At 40.6% G+C, this 22,887-nt stretch overlaps 1 protein-coding gene across 2 annotated transcripts in view; it reads left to right on the forward strand.

The window, feature by feature from the left end:
• The window catches only part of spock1 (SPARC (osteonectin), cwcv and kazal like domains proteoglycan 1), a 477,747-nt gene that overhangs the window by 449,093 nt on the left and 5,767 nt on the right, over positions 1–22,887 (forward strand). For both annotated transcript variants that reach the window (XM_059650661.1, XM_048543447.2), the window contains exons 8-10: positions 6,710–6,931; positions 17,212–17,274; positions 20,729–20,866. In XM_059650661.1, coding sequence (XP_059506644.1) covers positions 6,710–6,931; positions 17,212–17,274; positions 20,729–20,866 — 423 coding nt within the window. The remainder of the gene's footprint in view (positions 1–6,709; positions 6,932–17,211; positions 17,275–20,728; positions 20,867–22,887) is intronic.

Here is a 22,887-nt window from a genome sequence, read left to right on the forward strand (position 1 = left end):
TCATGCACTTTGGTGCGAAAAATAGAGGTGTAGACTATTTTGTAAACGGAGACAATCTTCAGAAATCTGAAGCACAAAGCGACGTAGGAATTCTTTTTCAGGATTATTTTAAGGTTAACATGCAGCTTCAGCTGGCAGTTAGAAAGACGAGTGCAATTTAGCATTCATTTCAGGAGGGCACAAATATATGAGCAGAAATATACAGCTGAGGCTGTATAAGGCTTTGGTCAGTCAAGCAGCATTTGGAATATTGTGAGCAATTTTGCGCCCCATATTTAAGGGAGGTTGGTGGTGGCATTAGAGAGGACCCTAAGGAAGTTTACAAGATGATTCTGGGGCTGAAGGGCTTGTTATATGAGCGGTGGTTGAGGTCTCTGAGTCTATACTCGGGGGTTTAGAAGGATAAGGGAGGATCCGGCTGAAACTTACAGAATATGGAGAGGCCTGAATAGAATGGACTTAGAGAAAATGTTTCCACTGTTGGAGAGGCTTGGACTCAGGGGCACAGCCTCAGAGAGAAGGGATGGCCTTTAGGTCAGAGATGAGGAGTAATTTCTTCAGCAAGAGGTTGATTAATCTGTGGAGCTCATTGCTGCAGAAGGCTACAGAGGCCAAGTCTTTGAGTATATTTAAGACAGAGATAGATAGGTTCTTGATTGGCAAAGGGATCAAGGATTACAGGGAGAAGGCAGGAGGATGGGATTGAGAAACATATCATGATTGAATGGCAGAGCAGACTTGATATGCTGAATGGCCTAATTCTATATCTTATGATCTTATAGTTGAAATCTCTTTGTGTCTGGCGGCCAATAATATTTGTGCAGCTCTCAAGATCAGCCCTTGGACCTTATAGTAGTTGGAAAAGAGTATGAATAGTCATGATGCCTGTAAAAATCGAGATCTGAGCATTCAGTTCTTATTTGTTGTAACGTTTGTCTAATGAATGAATGAATAAGTGACAACAGTAGAAAAAAGAGAATACTTGCTGTGTCCTGGTACCAAGTACTCAAGCTCTCACAATAATTTCACTTATGGTTCCGAAGCCAAATGTTTAAGGGATTTTTTTTTAACAATAAACAAACCTGTCTAAAGTTGAGTGGACCAGCATGAATACATCTTCTTTCACAAGGGTTACTGGTGTTTTGCAGATGCAGGCCCTTTAATTGTTCAAAGGCCCAGGGTTCAGGAATTGTCCCTTCAGATCCAAAAATTGCAAATGTAATTTTGTTATTTAAAAAGTGAGGGAGAGAATGTAGCAAATTAATGACTGCTTAGTCTATCATCTGAACACTGGTTATGGGGATATTGATGAAACTCATATTTAAGGATAGTGATGTAACTTTTCCCTGGGGTGTTGAAACCAATAGTATATGTCAGACAAGAATTCATAAGTCGGACTCACAGCATCAGGTTACGCTGTTGCTATTAAGTTCTCCCTCCTTAGATGGCGAGATTACTTGCTCACCAACAGGTGACAAGAACTTAGTATAGATGTCTTTGCATCTCACCTGATGAAGGAACAGCATTGTGAAAGGGTATCAGAGATAATGGGAACTGCAGATGCTGGAGAATTCCAAGATAATAAAATGTGAGGCTGGATGAACACAGCAGGCCAAGCAGCATCTCAGGAGCACAAAAGCTGACGTTTCGGGCCTAGACCCTTCATCTCTGATGAAGGGTCTAGGCCCGAAACATCAGCTTTTGTGCTCCTGAGATGCTGCTTGGCCTGCTGTGTTCATCCAGCCTCACATTTTATTATCTTAGCATTGTGAAAGCTTGTGATTTCAAATAAGCCTGTTCGACTATAACCTGGTGTCATGTGACCTCTGGCTTTGTCAATTGCAGTGAAGAGATTCAACGGAAACGGGAGTGTGAAGAGGCTTTGGAGCATAGGGTGTGCATTGCAATAGGAAATGTGAAGAATAGGAGTGATTTATGGGTAAGAGACAGTGGGGAGCTTAATATCTGAGAATCCCAACCAGTCTTGGCCCTCTCAGCCTGGCTATGGGCCAGTTTGCTTTCACCTTAAATAAAGAAGGATTGAGTTTGATGGGGTTTTGGTTGCAGGAGCAATTTGTGAGTTTGCATAAACTTACTCGGGTGATGAGGTATACCCAGTAAGTGAGTAGGAAGCACAGTGGGCAGGAAATGTTAGTAGTTTAACAGGATGTGGTGGGTGTGCTTACTTGAGTAGACATCTTCATGTGATGCTTGCAATCCATCTGTTTTGTTTGATGTGTGTACAGTGGCAGAGTTGGACTGAGTGACAGCCCTGAGTGTGTGAGGTAGTAGATAAAGAAGATGGTGACACTTATCTTGCATAGTGCAGGATATCATGATCTCTTATTTCCTGGATTGCTTGCTGTCCCTTTTGCTGGGGCCAGTGGTACTGATTTGCCCTGTGATCTCTGCCTAGTCTAGTTGTTCTGTTGGGATACACCCTGGAAAAGGCTATCCCCTCCATCAGTGATCCCATCTATAGGACAGCACCAGTCATCCAGGGAACCATCAGAAACATTTTGTCTGGCATTTCTGGTTTGTGTGAGGCACCCAACCTAAGGCTGAGTGGAAACTCCTTTCAATGTAGAGTCAAAACCTTCAACCCCAAAAGTTAGCACCAAAGGTGAGTACTTACATCTCATTTGCCACGTGATTCACTACATAACTCATGCAACATCATGCTTGCATAAATACTGAATGAAAATGTACATAACCACACGAGATAATTCATCCTGGGCATGACAGATATGATGCCATCTGAAATGTTTGTTGTCATAACAAAGTATAGAGCTGGATGTACACAGCAGGCCAAGCAGCATCTTTATCCTGAGATGCTGCTTGGCCTGCTGCGTTCATCCAGCTCCACACTTTGTTACCTCGGATTCTCCAGCATCTGCAGTTCCCATTATCATCTGATGTTTGTTGCCATACCTTGATTTCAAAATGTGAAATTCTGAGCACAGTGATTGAATATTTAGGTAAATTTGATCTGTTTGGTGATAAAACATAGATTTATAAAGGTTAGGTCATGCCTAATGAACCTAACTGAAATTTATGAGTGACTTCAGTAATAAACAGGGGAATATGGTTCATATAAACTTCCACAAAGCATCTCATCAAGCTACACATAGGAGACCATTATTTAAAATTTCAGCTCAAGGAACTGAATAAAAGTGATTGATAAGGTGGGTTATATGCTAGAAAACAAATAAAAAGAATGTTGAGAATGTACTCAAATTGAAAGGAAATTACTAGTGTCTCTCAACAAAGCTGGGAATGTTCACTATATTTATTCATTCATGACATAATACAAGCAAGAATCATTTAATCAAGGTTGCCGAAGACACGAGGACCAGTAGCCATATTAACCAATGTAAAAATGGGCAGAATTACAAAGAGACATTGATAGATGAGATAAGGGAGAAAAACTGGGCAGACAGATTTATATAGGGCCATAAAATGATAGATCTGAGAATCGTTTAAATGTTTTAATTGTTTAAAAAGTTATGATTGGGGAGATCCAGAGATTTAGTGGCTCAAGTGTATTAGACAAGTACAAAAAAACTCCGTTCTAATTGAATGTTAGCTTCTGTAACCAAAGGGCTAGAATATTAAAAGGGAAGATGTTTTGCTACAGCTGTGCATGGCCCTGGTTAGACCACATCTGGAGTCACCTACTGGCATCACATTAAGCAACTAGAAACACTCCACCATTGCTGTCGCAGACCTTGCATCAAGAGCATGCTGTTTGGAGCTCAGCTGTACTGGTTGGTCATCTGGTCGTGACGAGGACCCCCAATACCAGAGACAGTACTGCATACCCAGCAGAGCATGGAAAACCACACCATAGGGTATCAAACTCAGATAGAAAGAAAAGCTGAAAGTCAACCACAGAGCTTGATAGCTGGCCCTGAATACCTAGGTAAATAATAACTTTGGACAAACCCGAACGAAAGAGTCTGTAATATCAAGAGATTTTGACATTTGAGTAGAACAGAGTCAAGTATCCACAGACAAGGCCTCCATCCATCCCTCCAACACTGACTTCATGTGAGGTATTTGCAATTGATTAGACAAAATTAGACTTAGTCTAATGTGCGCATGGGATGACATCAATCTAGACAGTAAAGCGGATTTTCCTGTTTCTTTATTTTTCACTTTTTTTGCTGAACGCAGATCCATTGATGAAATGGGAAAATCCATCCTAACAATGACTAGAGCGTCAGAATATATTAACTCCAGATGGAGTGTGGGACAGATTCACCAGATTGTTATAATGGCTTAAAGCGTGAGACCATGAAGAGAGATTCCATAAAATCCTGAAATGTTGAAGATTAAGATCTGATTTAATTGATCTTGTTGGGTATTTTGAAAGGAATTGATAGGCTGGATAGAAACCTTTACCTCTGGGCAGTGAGTGTAGGATGAAGGAACATAACATTAAAATCAGAGACAAGTTATACAGGAGACAGTGCAGGGGAAGAAGCTTCTGTTCTCATAGGCGGCGAGATTGGGGGTGGGCAGGGAATGTAAATGGAGAGATGGTGGTGTATCTGAACTCCTAAATCTCCTTGGCCTCACCAGAATTAAGTTCAGGCCCATCATTGACTGTACCAATCAGCTCTTAATTGAGGCCTTTAAGCAGACAAATAATAACTTCTCAAGGGCCTTATCCTGCTGCTGCTGCTGCTGGGATTAACCCAGTGCCATGCAGATCAGTCACAAGGGAGTGAGTTGAAACAGCAGTTGCAACCATGCAGTTAGCTGGTCACCTCAGTAATGTAATTCCTTGGGTTGATTGAGGAACTAGACACCAGGAAGTGAGGTGCCTGCTGAGAGTCTTCTCCCCAGCCTTGATACCAATCTCTCCATCCCCTATTCCTCTGGCCCCTACCCGGCAAAAGTGAACCATATTATTTACCCATGACCTTAGTCACTCCAATGTTTTACCTCTAGCACCCACCGCCACCCATATGGTGATGCTATTAAGTACGAGAGCTGTTTTTTAAAAATTTGTTCACTGGAAGTGAGCGTCGATGCATTCATTGTCATCCATAATTGTCCTGGAGAAGGTGGTGATGAGATAACAAAGTGTGGAGCTGGATGAACACAGCAGGCCAAGCAGCATCTTAGGAGCACAAAAGCTGACGTTTCGGGCCTAGACCCTTCATCAGAAAAGGTGGTGATGAGCTGTCTTCTTGCATCACTGCAGTCCCTGGAGGTAGGGACACCCATAATGCTGTTAGGATGGGAGTCCTATGTTTTTAACCCAGCGACGGTGAAGGAATGGTGATACAGTTTCAGGTCAGGTTGCGACTGACTTGTGGTTTGGTGAACCTCCCGAAAAGAGGTAGCAAATGTCTCTTGCCAGTTCTCTCGCTAACAGATGAGTGAAACTACCATTGCTTACAACTCCACTTCTCCTCTCCAAATCACAAAAGGCTCTTCCCATGGAAACAACATCTTAAAAGTAAAAGTGTTTCTACTACAAAATCCAGTAGATGCTAACTTAATTAATAATTTCCGATCTGAGTTTGACTGAGTTTTGCCTGTATAAAAGTATTTGGAATCAAGGCAGATGGATGAAGTTAAGGTGATGATTAGTTGAAAAGTAGGACAGATTCAAACCTGACCTGCTCACATTTCTCAGCACTTTCAAAATCATAAAAAACAACCTGGGGAAAACCTTTTGGAAAGTACTTAACTGCATTTCTTTGAAAGGTCATTTTAATTTCTTATAATCAACTTTATGAGTGTTAATGTACTGTAATTGTGAACATAATTTAATTGTTATATAATAAATTGTTTATTTTTGATACAAAATGTTTTTAATGTTAAAACTTCACAAGATAATATCTATATGCCGAGAGGCCCTTTGGCCTATTTAGAGTGTATTGCCAAAAGATATTCTGGGATTTTTTTCAGAACGCTGTCAATAATTCTGGGCAACAGATGAGAAACATCTATTATCATTCTATAATTATAGTAAATAGCACAGAAATTTCTTGAAGTGAACTGCTAAGTGGAAACTAATTAATTATCGATTAAATGCAATAATATTCTGTTACAGAATATGTACAGCCCATTGTGATCAACCTCAAAAGATATTAAAAACTATGAATTTCTCAAGGTTCTAGCTGCATCATTCATAGTTAACAAACCTGTGCAAAACCTTGATAAAGCATTCGAAGAACGTTTTATGCAGGGCTCGTGTCTTTTTAAACCGTTATTATGAGTATGTTAATATTAATTGGCCATAGTTATTCTACATTGATTAATTTTAATCAAGCATAATCAACTGGATATATTTGATTAATTTTAGAGTTAAAAGACGAAGAGATAAAAACTTGCTGAAATTTTATAGTCATGTAAGAATTAATTAAGTTGAGGAATTTATTATTACTATGGAATTACTGCTTGCTTAAATGGCAGCTGTTGTAAAGTTCATTTTATTAGTTAATATCGGGTAACTATGCAATGAAGGTATGCAAATATTTGGTTAAAAAATGACTAACACATTCCGTGAGCATATGCAATTACTGGGATCCTAATTTAGTTTAGGCATCAGTTCTTTTATGCTCCATTGTGGGAAGGTGAAACATTTCAGAATACCACTGATACTGGCTCAGAGTTCAGATGTTAGTCTACATTTTGAGCACACCATTTCACTTGACCTGTACACGGAAACTGATTTAGTTGTCTCTTGCAGGATTTGACACCAGCATTCTGCCAATCTGCAAGGATTCTCTGGGTTGGATATTTAACAAGCTGGACATGAACTATGATCTTTTGTTGGACCAATCAGAGCTGGGCGCCATTTACCTTGACAAGTATGAGCAGTGTATTAAGCCACTTTTCAACTCCTGTGACACATTTAAAGACGGAAAGCTTTCTAACAATGAATGGTGCTACTGTTTCCAAAGGCAAGGTGGTGAGTTCCAAAGAAAATGCTTCTTGTATTTCTAGGTCAGCAAACTTATTGCAATATTTTCTATCTGTTAAAATTGTATTAGGCCTAAAAAAATTCTGCCTTGCTCTGGAGCAGACAAAGTTGCTGTTTGTTGTGTTTGCTTGGAGCCAAGCTATGATGGGTGTCTGCATTGCTCACGCAACTGTAGCTGGTTATGGAAAATACAAGAGGTAGCTTTTTTCCACAGTGAATTCAGCTTTGCACATATAAGCTTAGATTGCTGCAATTATAACTTTAAAAAAATCAGTAACACGACCTAGATTCTCAAATTGTTTTGGCATCTGCTGCTTCACCTGACTTGGACTGCCTTGACTCCAAATAGCATAACCTATACAAGAGTGCAAGATAAGGCAAATCCAAAACCAAATTTTACCAGGCGTTTGGAGATTGGCTGTGAGGTGGTAAAGCTGGAACAGTGATACAGAAAGGGGATGGAGAAGTTACTTAACACCTTCTAGCAATCGTGCCTTTTTACCAGTGACAGGAAGACTGGCAGATCCTAGCACCCAAATGACCCACAATTATTTTGAGCCACTTGAGTGGCCAATTGAAGGCCATTTCTCACCTCCATAGACATTTTGTCTAATGGCAAGCAAGACTGGTTAGCAACCAGATAGGAAGGGTGCCCATTCAAAATCAAGCACCTCCACCAATTACCTGGGACATCTTTGCCTGGCCCCAGCTTTCCAGCTAGCTTTAAATTTAGGCCAGGCTTTGTGAACATCTCCAGGAATGGCAATCGCACATGGAGAGGAGCACCTTGAAGATGTATCAGGAGGGCAACAACAGAGAATTCCAACATATAGCCATGGAGTTTAAAACAATATCAAGAAGGAATCAGGAAATGAAATGAGAAAGAAAAACATCAAAGGTAAAAAGTGGATAAAAACAAAAAGACCTGGGCTGGGTGAAGCTCCGATGCATTGATTCAGTGACATTGTACCTGGAAGACACGAGGCTTGGAGATAGGGCTTTAACTAATTCGTTGGGGGTGTGGGGGGAAGGTTCAATTGAAGGCAACTTCTTGATAAAATATCAAAATGTAACAAAAGAGCAGAGCCCTTGCTCAATGGGGACACAGCTGATGTTCCTGACTCCTAGACGTATGGGAAGTGTGTCCAGCTGCAGCTCTTGCTAGACCGCAATACAGCTCTGGAGCTGCGGATCACTTTGGAGCATATGCAATGCTGAGGGCATCGTGAATAGCACGTTCAGCAAATTGGTCACACTGCTGATTAGGATCGCTGAGGGAGAAAGGGAATGGGTGACGAAAAGGCAGGAAAAAAAGGAAGGCAGTGCAGGTGTCCCCTGCAGTCATCTCCCTCCAAAACAGGTATACCGTTTTGGATATTGTTGGGGGAGATGGACCACCAGGGGAAGGCAGCAGTAGCCAGGTTCATGGCTCTGCTGTACAGAAGGGCAAAAAAAGAGTGGAAGGGCTATAGTCATAGTGGATTCGATTGTAAGGGGAGTAGATAGGCGGTTCTGCGGTCAAAAACGAGACTCCCGAATAGTATGTTGCCTCCCAGATGAACAGGTCAGGGATGTCTCAGATCGACTGCAGCACATTCTGAAGGAGGAGGGTGAACAGCCAGCTGTCGTGGTGCATATAGGCACCAACGATATAGGTAAAAAATGGGATGAGGCCTTACAAGCAGAATTTAGGGAGTTAGGAGCCAAGTTAAAAAGTAAGACCTCAGAGGTGGTAATCTCAGGATTGCAACCAGTGCCATGTGCTAGTCAGCGTAGAAATGAAAGAATAGGCAGGATAAATGAGTGGCTTGAGAGATGGTGCAGGAGGGAGGTGTTCAGATTTTTGGGACATTGGGACTGGTTCTGGGGGAGGTGGGACTATTACAAATCGGACGGTCTACACCTGGGCGGGACTGGAACCAATGTTCTCAGGACTGCTTTTGCTAATGCTGTTGGGGCGGGTTTAAACTAATGTGGCACGGAGATGGGAACCAAATGAGGAGGTTAATGGACAGTAAGGAGGTAGTATCTAAAGCATGTAAGGAACTAGATAATGAAGTCAATGTGACCAAGGGGAAGAGTAGGCAGAGAGCAGATGATAAACATAGAGGGCCAGGTAGTCCGAGGGTACATTTGTTTTAATGCAAGAAGTGTAGTAGGGGAGGCAGATGAACTGTGACCTTGGATTAGTACCTGGGATTATGATGTTATTGCTATTACTAAGACTTGGTTGAGGGAAGGGCAAAATTGGCAACTAAATATCCCAGGATACAGATATTTCAGGCGGGATAGAGATGGAGGTAAAAGGGGGAGGAGATGCATTACTGGTCAAAGAGGATATCACAGCTGTGCTGAAGGAGGGCACTATGGAGGACTCCAGCATTGAGGCAATATGGGCAGAACTCAGAAACAGGAAGGATACGGTAACAATGTTGGGGCTGTACTGCAGGCCTCCCAACAGTGACCAGGGGATAGAGGCACAAATATGTAGACAGATTATGGAAAGATGTAGTAGCAACAGAGTGGTAGTGATAGGATATTTTATTTTTCCCTTAGTGTTAGGGGTTTAAATGGAGCAGAAATTGTAAGGAGCAATTGTAGAGCAGTATGTAAATAGTCCAATTTTAGAGGGGGCCATACTGGACCTGGTATTGGGGAACGAGCCCAGCCAGATGGTTGAAGTTTCAGTAGGGGATTACTTTGGGAATAGTGATCACAATTCTGTAAGTTTTAGAAAACTGATGGACAAAGACGAGAGTGGTCCTAAAGGAAGAGTGCTAAATTGGAGGGAAGGCCAACTATAGCAAAATTTGACAAGAGGTGGAGAGTGTGGATTGGGAGCAGCTGTTTGAGGGTAAATCCACATTTGATATGTGGGAGACTTTTAAAGAGAGGTTGATTTGAGTGCAGCGCAGAAATATCCCTGTGAAAATGAGGGATAGAAAGTGCAAAAGATTAGGAAACCACGGATGACAGGTGAAATTGTGAGACGATCAAAGAGAAAAAAGGAAGCATACATAAGGTCTAGGCGACTGAAATCAGACAAAACTTAGGAAGAATATCGGGACAGTAGGACCAATCTCAAACAAGGAATTAGGGGGGCTAAAAGGGGTCATGGAATATCTTTAGCAAACGGGGCTGAGGAAAATCCCAAAGCCTTTTATTCATACATTAGGAGCAAGAGAAAGGGTTGGCCCACTCAAGGTGTAAGGAGGGAAGTTATGTGAGGAGTCAGAGAAAATGAGTGAAATTCTTAATGAGTACTTTGCGTCGGTATTAGCTGAGGAAAGGGACATGATGGAGGTTGAGGCTAGGGATAGATGTTTCATTACTCTCGGTCAAGTCAGCATAAGGAGGGGGGAAGTGTTTGGTATTCTAAAAGGCATTAGAGTGGACAAGTCCCCTGGTTCAATGGGATCTATCCCAGGTTACTGAGGGAAGCAAGAGAGGAAATAGCTGGGGCCTTAACAGGTATCTTTGTTGCATCCTTGAGCACGAGTGAGATCCCAGAGGACTGGAGAATTGCTAATGTTGTCTCCTTGTTTAAAAAGGGTAGCAAGGATAATCCAGGTAATTATAGACTGGTGAGCCTGATGTCAGTGATGGGGAAACTGCTGGAGAAGATACTGAGGGATAGGATCTATTTACATTTGGGAGAAAATGGGCTTATTAGTGATAGACAGCATGGTTTTGTGCAGGGAAGATCATGTCTTACCAACTCAATAGAATTCTTTGAGGAAGTGACAAAGTTGATAGGTGAGGAAAGGGCTGTAGATATCATACACATGGACTACAGTAAGGCATTTGATAAGGTTCCCCATGGTAGGCTGATGGAGAAAGTGAAGTTGCATGGGGTCCAGGGTGTACTAGCTAGATGGATAGAGAACTGGCTGAGCAACAGCAGACAGAGAGCTGTAGTGGAAGGGAGTTTTTCAAACTGGAGAACTGTGACTAGTGGTGTTCCGTAGGGATCCGTGTTGGGACCACTGTTGTTTGTGATATACATAAATGATCTGGAGGACGGTATAGATGGTCTGATTAGCAAGTTTGCAGATGACACTAAGACTGATGGAGTAGCAGATAGTGAAGGGGACTGTCGTGGAATGCAGCAGAATATAGATAGATTGGAGAGTAGGGCGGAGAAATGGCAAATGGAGTTCAATCCAGACAAATGTGAGATGATGCGAGATCAATTCAAGAGCAAACTATACAGTAAATGGAAAAGTCCTGAGGAAAATTGATGCACAGAGAGATCAGGGTGTTCAGGTCCATTGTACCCTGAAGGTGGCAACACAGCTGGATAGAGTGGTCAAGAAAGCATGCGGATGGGATATTGAGTACAAGAGTTGGCAGGTCATTGTTACAGTTGTTAGGACTTTGGTTCGACCACATTTGGAGTACTGTGTACAGTTCTAGTCGCCACATTACCAAAAGGATGTGGATGCTTTGGAGATGGTGCAGAGGAGGTTCACCAGGATGTTGCCTGGTATGGAGGGTGCTAGCTATGAAGAGAGGTTGAGTAGATTAGGATTCTTTACATTAGAAAGACGGAGGTTGAAGGGGGGCCAGATTGAGGTCTACAAAATTATGAGAGGTATAAACAGGATGGATAGCAAGAAGCTTTTTCCCAGAGTGGGGGACGGAATTACTAGGGGTCACGATTTCAAGGTGAGAGGGGAAACGTTTAAGGGAGATATGCGTGGAAAGTTCTTTACGCAGAGGGTAGTGGGTGCCTGGAGCGCATTGGAGGAGGTAGAGGCGGGCACGATAGCATCATTTAAGATATACCTAGACAGATACATGAATGGGCAGGGAGCAGAGGGATACAGATCCTTGGAAAATAGGCAACTGGTTTAGATAGAGGACCTGGATGAGCACAGGCTTGGAGGGCCAAAGGGCCTGTTCCTTGCTTTGTTCTTTGTTCTTTGCATAGGATAGTGAAGAGGCTATCAATAATCAAAATGTGACAAGAACGGGTAGGAAATATTTAGAGAAGGATAATTCAGAAATTAAAACCAGTGTAAGTAACGATGGTAGAATGTCAAAGAGATTAGCTAAAGGGACCCTTGGAGGGTGTGATGGGGGAATTGATAACAAGGAGCATAGAAATGGCAGATAATTTAAACCAATATTTTGCAACAGTTTCACATTTGAGGACACCATAAATATTCCAAAGATAACAGATAAACAAGGTGCTTGGGAGGAAAGTCCTTGTAACTATGTTTATCGCAAGGAAGAAAGTAAAACTAACAGGATTAAAGGCGTTCAAGTCACCAACAGCTCAGAGTTTCTATTCAAGGGTTTTTACAGAATTGGCTGCAGTGTCAGTGGAAACATTGATCAAGATATTCCAGAACTCACCAGATTCTGGGAGGGTTCTGGCAGATTGGAAAGCTGGTAAAGCGATGTCCCTGCCCAAGGATGGACGGAGACAGAAATCCGGAAGCTACAGTTAGCTGATTGGTCATTGAGAAAATGCTACTGTCCATTATTAAGGAAGAAATAGCAGAACATTTAGAAAATCTTGACACAATCAAACTCAGTCAACATGATTTGTAAAAGGTAAATCATGTTACTCAAATTTGCTATAGTTCTTTGAAGATGTAACAAGCTTAGTTGATAAAGGGGAAATGGTAGATAAATTATATGTAGCGTGATGATTTGTATTAAGGTAATGTATCAACATGGATTGAGAATTGGGTAACAAAACCAGGAACCTGCAAGGGCTAAGTGAGTATACAAAAACTCGAAAGACGGAGGACAATCTGAGGTTTTGCACTCTGGAAGGAAGAATGAAAAGGCAGACTATCATTTAACTGGAGAGAGACATCAATAAAGTGTAGTGCAGAGAGATCTGGTTGCTCTTATGCAAGAAACACAGAAGGTTTGCGTGCAGGTGCAGCAAGTAATTTTATTTACTTACACAGTTGTGAGACATAAGTATCACTGGTGGTCCGGCATCTATTGCCCACCCCTAGTTGCCCTTGAGAAGATGATGGTGAGCTGCCTTCTTGAACTGCTAATTAAGAAAGCAAATGCAATTTTTGGATGTTTGGAGGTTACCAATAGGGAAGTCTTGTTATAACTGTGCAGCAAATGGGTGAGGGCGAGCATGAGTACGATGTACATTTTGGTCACTGTATTTAAGAAAGGGTATACAGGAATTGGAGGCAGTTCAAAAGAGATTCTCCAGGCTGCTTTCTTGTGTGAAGAGATTGATCTATCAAGAGCACTCAAACAGAAGACATCTTCATTCATTAGAGTTTGGAAGAATGAGGGGTTGTCTTCTTGAAGCATACAAGATTCTAAGGAGGTTTGACTGGATAAACATTGGGTAGGTGTTTCCACTAGTGGGGGAGTTTCAAACTAGGGAACAGTGCAACAGCACACTCATTTCCAACAGAGATGTGAAAGAATTTCTTCTCTCAGTGTATAATGAGTATCTGGAATTCTGTAACTTTGAGAGGAGGTTAGATCACTAAAATTATTCAAAGACAAAGTGAATGAAGCTTTGAAATATCAGGAAGGTGATGGCTAAAGAGGAGTTGAGGCCTTGGGAAGATCAGCCAGAATCTTGTTGATGGTGGAGACTTTAGGGACTGAATGCCTACCACTCTTACGGCCAGCTAATGAAATATAGAAATGTAACAGTTTAAGTCCCTTGTGTCTGCCTCATGTCATTAACTAATTAATTCACCAGCAGCTGTGGTTGAATTATTTTCTCTGAGTTTAGTTTGACCAAAGAGTTCCAGTTATCATTTCTAAGCTTCCAACCATTAGTTGCAGAGAATTCCTGATCCAATCACTCAATACCGATTAAATGTTCTTCAGTATGTTTATTGTGATATATTTTAGTAACTGAGAAACTTGGGTAAAACCTTGCGGCCCTGAGCAATGTGGCCTGTGGGGAGAAATTTGCGAGAGTTGTGTGAAATGTCTCTTGACAAGTCATTTCTTTTCCAAATAAGTTCTAGACATTGACACGAGAATCTCACAAGTAAGCAGTGAGAGGCTTATCATGGGGATTATTGTTCATTATAGCCTCCATTGTTACATCATTACTCTGCTCTATTACTATGTGCTCATGTGTTCTACCACCAAAATCTCAGAATCTATGAACAGCAATTGTCTGAATCCCACTATCACAGACACTGGCAGTGGACAGCTTACCAGCCTCTCCACACCCACAGTCAAAACTAGATGTTACAATCATAACAAAAGGACAAAACTGAAGGCTCTGTATCTGAATGCATATAAGTTGAAGTAAATAAGTATGATCTGATAGCCAATACAGAGAAGTTGCAGGGTTACAGGATTAGGTCCTGAATGTTGAAGGGCCTATGACAATAAGACCATAAGAAATGAGAACAGGAGTCGGCCATTCAGCACCCTCACCCCCGAGCCTGCTCCACCATTCAATCGGTTAACAGCTGATCTGACATTCCTCATGTCCACTTTCCTATCTTTTCCCCGTAACCTTTGTTTTTCCTACTGATCAAGAACCTATCTATGTTAGCCTTAAATATAAAAAGAGAGTCTGCCTCACAGTTTTCAGTAGCAAGGAGTTCCAAAGACTCGTAGCCCTCTGAAAGAAGAAATTCCTCCTCATCTCGGCGTTAAGCTACTGCCATGATTCTCCCTTAAGGGGAAGCGTCCTCTCAGTATTTATCCTGACAGGCTCCTAAAGAAATCTATATGTTTTAATGAGATCATAACCTAATGGCATCTCTCTGTAAACTGCTCACATTCAAAAATCACAACCAGATCGTTTCTACTATCTCTGTGGCTACTTCTTTTAGGATCCTTGGATGCAAGGGCTGAGGGATTTGTCTGTCTTGAGCCCCATCGGTTTGTCAGGGATTAGGCCATATTGCATCTCAGGACTAATTGCTCACTCTCTTTGCACTCACTCACCTTGAGCCCATCTGGATGCTAATGGCACCCCTGCTTATCTATACTTGGCCTTTTGCACTTTGCCTCCTAACAAGTGATCCTTGACTCTATGACTCAATACCAGCTGAATTCTTTTAGTACAGGCATAAAGTCAGGAAGGTTGTCATGCTTATCTACAGTGATCAGTCAAGGGGGTGGACATGTTGTTTCATGGCACTGTACCACATCAATGTCACATCAGTAGTTTGTGTCAATGGCCCACGTGGCAAACACACGGCATGTTCTTCAACCAATTATCCTTGTCTCAAAGTCAAAGGGGCACAGTCCACTGTCACGTTAGGGGAGAAACCCTTTAGGCAGGCTTCCCCAAGCACAGTAAATCAAGGGCAGCCACTAATACCAGTGCAGGGGTTGGATACAGCTAGTTAACCACTTACACGGTCAGAGTCAGGTTCATGTCCTTCTGAGCAGTGAGGAGCCGAATGTTGGGCAACCTACCACCTTCTTCCAGCTCTCTCATAGGCCATTTACTCCTGGAATGAAATAAAGGACAGGAATGAGTGAGGTGAAAGTGGATGGCAAAGTTGTTTGTGCTGGTGCACATTGGGAGAAAAGTGATGAGGTACCCTGAGCATTTTGGATGGGAGAGCATGGATGAGGGAAGATGTTGTAAGCAGTAGTGAGAGCTATCGACTATTTGTCTTGGTGGGACGTGTGTACAGTAGCAGGGATAGTGAGTGTGATGTAACAGAGGAAAGATGGTGGCACTGGCTGGTTGGAGAAGGCTATTGACCTTCTTCCTACACTGCTGGGCACTGAAACTGTACAGGCCTGGGTCACTACCTTGGATCAGACTGGCAAGACGTGGTGTCATGGCCTTCCCTGGCAGTCCTTGGGGTTAGAGAACAATTGTGCAATTCCAGTGTCATGAGTTCTGTTGGATCCATCATTGTAATATAACTGAAGGGGACTCAGGGTCATAGACAGTAGAACCATTCCTGATCTATATTCTGACAAAGACTCTGCAACCATACCATCAATCCCCATGCTGCTGTCTCTCTCTCTCTGTCTATTTCACCAACGTCCCTTGATGAACAGAAAATTTAGGGTACAGCTTATGTCTGAAGTCAGTAAAACTAGGTATGGCAGCATTCCCAGAAAATAGGTGAAATAATGTTTTGGTAGCTTATATGAACTCAATTGGAACAGCACGAATCAGGGTGATACTAAGAATGCTGTAAGTGTAAGACAGAGTCCCTATTGCAGACAGAATAGGGATCACCAGAAAAGTGGTTACCTGGTCTGCATTCAATCTCCCACAGTATCTGAAATCATTTTGTAAATAGTAAATTCAATAATCTAGATTGGAAGAACCTTGTGTACAATTCTGTGACACAGTATTTAAAGCAGTGTTGTGCGACAAGGTGACTGGATCATGAATCCCACAGTGGCATTTGAAAATGTCTCTATTAAGATGTAAATTATCTCTTGTTGGAGATGGCTATTGCCTGACACTTGTGCAATACAAATGTTACTTGCCACTTCTCAGCCCAATATTGTCAATCTGGATATTGGCCAGGTTGTGCTGCATTTGGGCATAGACTGCTTCAGTATCAGAAGAGTTGCAAATGATGCTGAACTTTGTGCAGTCATCTGCAAACATCTCCACTTCTCAGGCAGAAGGGAAAGTCATTGAAGCAGCTAATGATGGTTGGAGCTCGGACACCACCTGAGGAACTCCTACAAAAATGTCCTGTAGCCGATTACTGCCCTCCAACAGCCACAATCACCATCCTTTGTGCTCAGTATAACTCCAATCAATGGATAGTTTAATAAAATATTTATAGTGAACTGTAGTTGAAATGCACATTCTCTTCAAGACAATCAAGGTCTTATATATTGGTTTTGATGGTTTCCATTTTTGTTTGACAAATTTACTTTTGATTAATGAGATATTAAGCGCCATCTGATTGTACTTTTAACTATCAGAACAATGAAAGTTCAGCTGACCATCAACAGATAGCTGCTTTTGCAATCACAACTTCGTAATGGACACTGACAGTTGATTTAAAATACTAAATTCAAACTGTATGAGAAAATAACTTCACTTCCAGTGATTTATAGCTTTATGCAAATTTTCAGGAAAGGTAACATCTGCCGTCATGACACATCCATTGACTTTCCTTGAGGTATTGAAAATTGTGAAAAATTTTAAGCATTGTAATTGAATGCTATCCTCTGCTTTATGCGAAAATATGCAGCTTTCTGAATCTCAAGTGTAAAACAAAATGCAATAATGTTTATGCAGAAGGTCAGTTATTGAAGGTATCATTCGCAACCAATTGGGGTCTACTATCTGTTAAATTCCATTTCAGGTCTTCCATGCCAAGCTGAAATTAATAAGATTCAAAGGCAGAGCAGAGGGAAACATCTTTTAGGTAAGAATTGTAATGTGATGAGAACTACATAGTGTGATTGATTAGAGTTCAACAGTGTGTGAACTGAAAATCTGTAAAAGATAAATAAATCTGGTTGATTATGATTCATTAGGATGAGATGAGTTGAAAGTGGTTTCAGAATTGTAGCACATATACCATTAATTTCAAACGTTATTGTTATTCTGCCTTATATTTACAGTGTGGAATGAAATGATCAAAAAAGAGCTGGAACAATCCAGTTGTTGAAATGAATTTTTCATGCCTGTTCTGTTCACATCACCGAACTTTTCTTCAATTTCACAATACTGTAGTGCATTATGTCCACCCGTATTCTAAACGTGACAATATAAACCTTTTAAAATTCTGCAGTTCATTGAAAATCACAAATGGTTCAAAACACGATCTATCCCTTTATATTTCTGGTTCTTTTCCAAACCCTCCCCACCCCATTCTCTACTTGCTGTCACACAAACTGGTGTGTTCATCCCTCAAGCTAGCAAGCGGGTATTGTCAAATGGACAGTCAGATAGGTAATGAATTGCTTTAAATATTCTGGCAGAATGATTGAGCATGAGATGATTAAAAACAGGGAATGCAAGGATAGAAAGGGCCATTGACAGGAGGAATTCACTCAGCAGCCAATAAACACCAAACTAAATTAGTGTAGAATGATACACTAATATGTGTTTTCAAAGGCACAACAAAATTATGGTCTATCTGCATATAATTTAAATAAATGAATCCAAATATATAACTACAATGGTTCAAATATCACTAAAATGATGTCAAGTCTAGTCGCTGCATCTATAGCACGTATTTTAAAAAATTATCAGGGGATTCTCAATATAAAAATGAAATATTTGCTTGCTGCACTTGCAAAAACACTATTCACCATCGTAATGGTATGTTACTCTCTTTTCAAAATAATTTTATGCTGCCTTGAGAGTTATATATAGAATCAGAAAATGGAAGATTTAGTTCTTGTTTAATCTGAAATCTGAATTCAAAGTAGACCCTTAGATGACAGCTAATACCTGAGGAAATGAGATCTGCATATGTGTAGTATATCATTTCAAAATGTCTCCAACACACATGGCTCAAAAATTATTTTTTTGCTGAAGAATATCATTATGGCTCCAACTGCAGAGGATGGCTAAAGATATTTATTTGGGCTTCTCACTGCACATATTACATTTCCCATGAAATACACCTAGTCATTTTATATATGGAGTAGCACTTGCACAGTGCACATACATACCAACAGTTATTGTTTGCATTCACATTGGATATGCCTGAAATTGATCAAATTTATACTACAACAAGTTGACTCAAAAGCTATGTTGTTGTCCTTTGTTTGAACAGTTAGATTTCTGACTTGGTGACTCATGCAGTAAACATTTGAACGATCCAGGTTGTGATCTCAGTCTGTGTTCAGTTCAATGATCAAACTAGGATAGTGAGAGGTTGTTACTAACTTCCTTATTGCCCAAGGGTTGGGACAGATACAATTCATTAGGTTTTTCACCCCTAGTTACAATGCACTGAACCCTGGAGTGCACTTATGTAGATGTAAAATAAAACACAATTGTGTTTGAGAGTGGTACTTCATAGAGACAAATTTTTATGACATTTCCTGTAAAGGCTCACATGAATAATAGTGACTTAGCATCCTGAAAGCATACCTTTAATAAGCAAACTACCTTCAGGAAGAAAGTAAGAACAAAAACAGTGAAAATGGAACTCATTTCCCGTAAATGAAACATCTTCAGTTAAAACATAAAATTGAACAAACAAAAAAGGAACTAACTGACCAAGCTTCTCTACTCCATTATAATTCCTTGGCTCAATATTCACTAATGGTAATCTTCTCAGAGATTGTTTTTTCCTCTGTTTAAAACTGTTGTCATGAAAACAGTGCCCAACTCACTCAAGCCTCTCATTCTTCTCCAAGATACTGCAACCATTAGACTTATTGCAATTTAATCTCCTTTTTTTATGGTACTGAGAACAACCCTGTCAAAGTTAACAGCAACTTTATTGTTTTATTGACCTTCATCTTCCTGAGCTTTCCTCTGGCCTTTCATACAGTTGACCATCGCATTCCTCTCAATTGCTAGTTGACTGGGCTTTAACATTATCCCTTCTTTATCTTCCACCTTCATGACAATTCCCTCTTTTAAATCCAAATCTTGCCATCCAATTTTATTCAATCCATCTCACGCATCTTTTTATCAAATTCCCACAACTTAAATGTGTCCCACTTCGTCTTCCTCTCCTGTCCCACAGGTTTCATTGTCTCCTATTCCTTGTTTAGACACAATCCTTCTTTGATATCATCTTTAAATGTAGTGTTGGCTTCCATGTGTACGCTGATGGCCCCCAACTCCATCTCTGTGCCTTAACCCTTAAAGACTATGGCTGTGCTGTTTATCTGCCTGGTGTCTGGGAAGAGCCAACTATTTCTTCAACTGAACATATGCAAGACTGAAGGCATCCTCGGAAACTGATTACATCTCCTTCATCTGCTGCTGGTTCAGACTGAACCCTTAAGGTGTGCAAGTTCCATGACCTGCTCGACCCTGATGTACACTTATCTTCGGCATCCAAGCCTAACTAAGAAGGTTTACTTCCATGTCTGAATGATTGCTTGCCTCTATCTCAAATGCACTATCACTCAAACCTGTATGTATATATTTTTCAATACTGTCCTCACTAGTTCCTCTGTTCACCCATCACAAGCCCCAAACTCATCGAGATGTTTGAAATCAAAACAGAAAATGTAAGCAATATTCATATATTCATAAACAATGGCATCTGTGGAAAGAGAAGTGAAGTCAAGGTACAGGACTGTCTCCTGTCATTAGTACTCAAATGAAACACTATCAGCCTGACGTATGAATTCTATTTTGTTCTTCACAGATCCTGTCTGACCATATTTCTAGCATTTTCTGTTTTTATTTCCACCATATCTGCTGTATATTACTTATATATATGGTAAGCTGCAGTCTGCACTTTGTTGCACCCATCAGTCTTGTCCAGAGTCCACATTACATTGAATTTAAAGCCTTGCCCCTGAAATTTGAATCCCTGCATGACCACACTCAGCTCTTCTCCAGATCTATGTCCCAGCACACACCCTCTTCTCTCCAAGACTCTGACCTAATTATATATAGTGCTGCCACTCCCAACAGGGTGGTGGAAACTCGGGCACTTCCTTTTACCCAATGAAATTCAGAAGATTTTTACATTCTTTGACTGTGTCTTTGATTACTTTCCAAAACATCCCCTGCTCAGTATCTTACCTCTCCTTGAAAAGCAACATGGGAAGGTTTGATATCTGCAAGGCGCTAAATGGAAATTGTTACATATTGAGCCATTGGTGAAACCAATGCAATATTTTGAAAGTATGAAGTTAAACATTTTATCACAATTTTTCACTTTCTGGTTTCTTTAGGTACATTTATACCAAGGTGCAGTGAGGATGGATATTACAAACCAATCCAGTGTCACAGTAGCTCTGGACAGTGCTGGTGTGCTGACAAATATGGAAATGAACTAGCAGGTTCACGGAGAGAAGGGACTCCAATCTGTGGTAAGACCGGCCAAAGTAGGGGATTTTTCACTCTTAAGCAGTGTTCTTCTTTTGAGATAGACAATAGGACAACAAAGTATTATTGAAATTTTTCACTAGATACAGAATAGGAAACAAACTGCCGCATGCATCTTTGATGACTACAGTTGAATTTATTGGCCTTCCTTTAAAGTCAAGTTTCCCTTTGTTGGATATGGTTGGCACCACTTACTGTGTACAATGAATCAGTTTAGTAAGATCAACCTTCGAAGGGTTGGATATTATTGAATTATAAGCTATGACATGATTAATAATAAAGAGATAGATAACAAGCCTCAAATGTAAACCTGACTGAGACTGTTTCTCTGTAAATTGCAAGGAAACATCATGGCCCATCTATAAAAGTAAAAGGGCATGATGATATAGGCAATGATCTTCAGAAATAGAATTTATAAGTTCAGTGGCAAATGTGAGAAATTAGTGTTGTTGATATTGAAGGACGTATAATATTTCCCTACCATGTTTCAAAACCAGTTAACCCATTTAAAATAAAGAACTATAAGAAATAGGAACAAGAGTAGGCACTTTGACCCATTGATCCTGCTCCACCATTCATTCGGATCATGGCTGAACTGATATCCTTCACATCCAGCTTTATCCTTCCCTTTCCCCTTGATTTCCCCACTAATCAAGCTACTATCTCAGCCTTAAATATAGACAAGGACTATGCCGTCAAACTCTGTGTAGCAAGAAGTCCCAAAGAGTACTGCTCTCTGAGAGACGGAATTCCTCCTCATTTCAGTCTGAAATTGGTGCCTCTTTATTCTGAGACGGTACCGTCTGGTCCTTGACTGTCCCATGAGGGGAAACATCTTCTCAGCATTTGCCCTGACAAGCCCTTTGAGAATCCTATGTATTTCAATGAGATCACCTCTCATTCTTCTGAACTTCAGTCCCAAATGTTTGTTCGCAAGACAATCCCTCCATACCTTGGATCATCCTAGTGAACCTTCTCTGAGCTGCCTCCAATGAAATGATATCTTTCCTTCAATAAATCGACCAAAACTGACCACGGTACTTCAGATGTGGCCTCACCAGCACCTTGTACAATTGCAGTGAGACTTTGCTACTCTTTTCCAACAATCTTGAAAAGAGAGCCAATATTCCATTATACTTCCTGATTACCTACTGTATCTATGTGCTAGCCTTCTGTCAGGTTTCATATAAAAGTATCCCCAAGTACTTTTCCATTGCAGCTTTCTGCATTCTTTCTTCATTTAAATAATATTCTGTTCTTTTGAACTCCCTTCCATAGTGAACAACTTTGCATTTTTCCACATTATACTTTGTTTCCCAACTTTTTGTCCACTTATGTACCCTATCAATATCTCTCTGTCAATGGTTTGTATCCATCTCGCAGCATGCCTTTCCATCTATTTTTGTGTTGTCTGCAAATTTGGCTACGGTAGATACATTTCTTTCCTCTAAGTTATTCATATATAAAAGATTGTTGCATGTTTAATTCACAAAAGACTATTAATCAGGTTAAGCATTAATCCACTAATACCACCAACTTCAAGATTCAAATAATGGAAAAGCAGTAAATGTTCACAATGTACGTGATTTACAAAAGTAGTTGTTTCCTGCTTAGCTGAACTGAGTATTTTCTTCCATATTTTCTGTTCAGAAAATGCTCATTACCATTAAGATTTTCAAGTGCCAATCTTTTTAATATAGATGGTAGCCAACTGATTTTTAGTTTTTAGTTTTCTGATGAAGGGTCTAGGCCTGAAACGTCAGCTTTTGTGCTCCTGAGATGCTGCTTGGCCTGCTGTGTTCATCCAGCTTCACATTTTGTTATCTTGGATTCTCCAGCATCTGCAGTTCCCATTATCACTGATCATAGTTTTAAATAAGCTTGTTTAATTTCAGCCATGTTCTTGTAAGTTTTACGTTCACAGCGTGGATATTTCTCCCCTTTAACATTGTAAAATATGACTTCCAAAATAGTTTCAGCTGAATATTCAAAACTTAATGTGGCA

Source organism: Stegostoma tigrinum, chromosome 13 (genome assembly GCF_030684315.1).
Source record: "Stegostoma tigrinum isolate sSteTig4 chromosome 13, sSteTig4.hap1, whole genome shotgun sequence".
Classification (NCBI taxonomy): domain Eukaryota; kingdom Metazoa; phylum Chordata; class Chondrichthyes; order Orectolobiformes; family Stegostomatidae; genus Stegostoma; species Stegostoma tigrinum.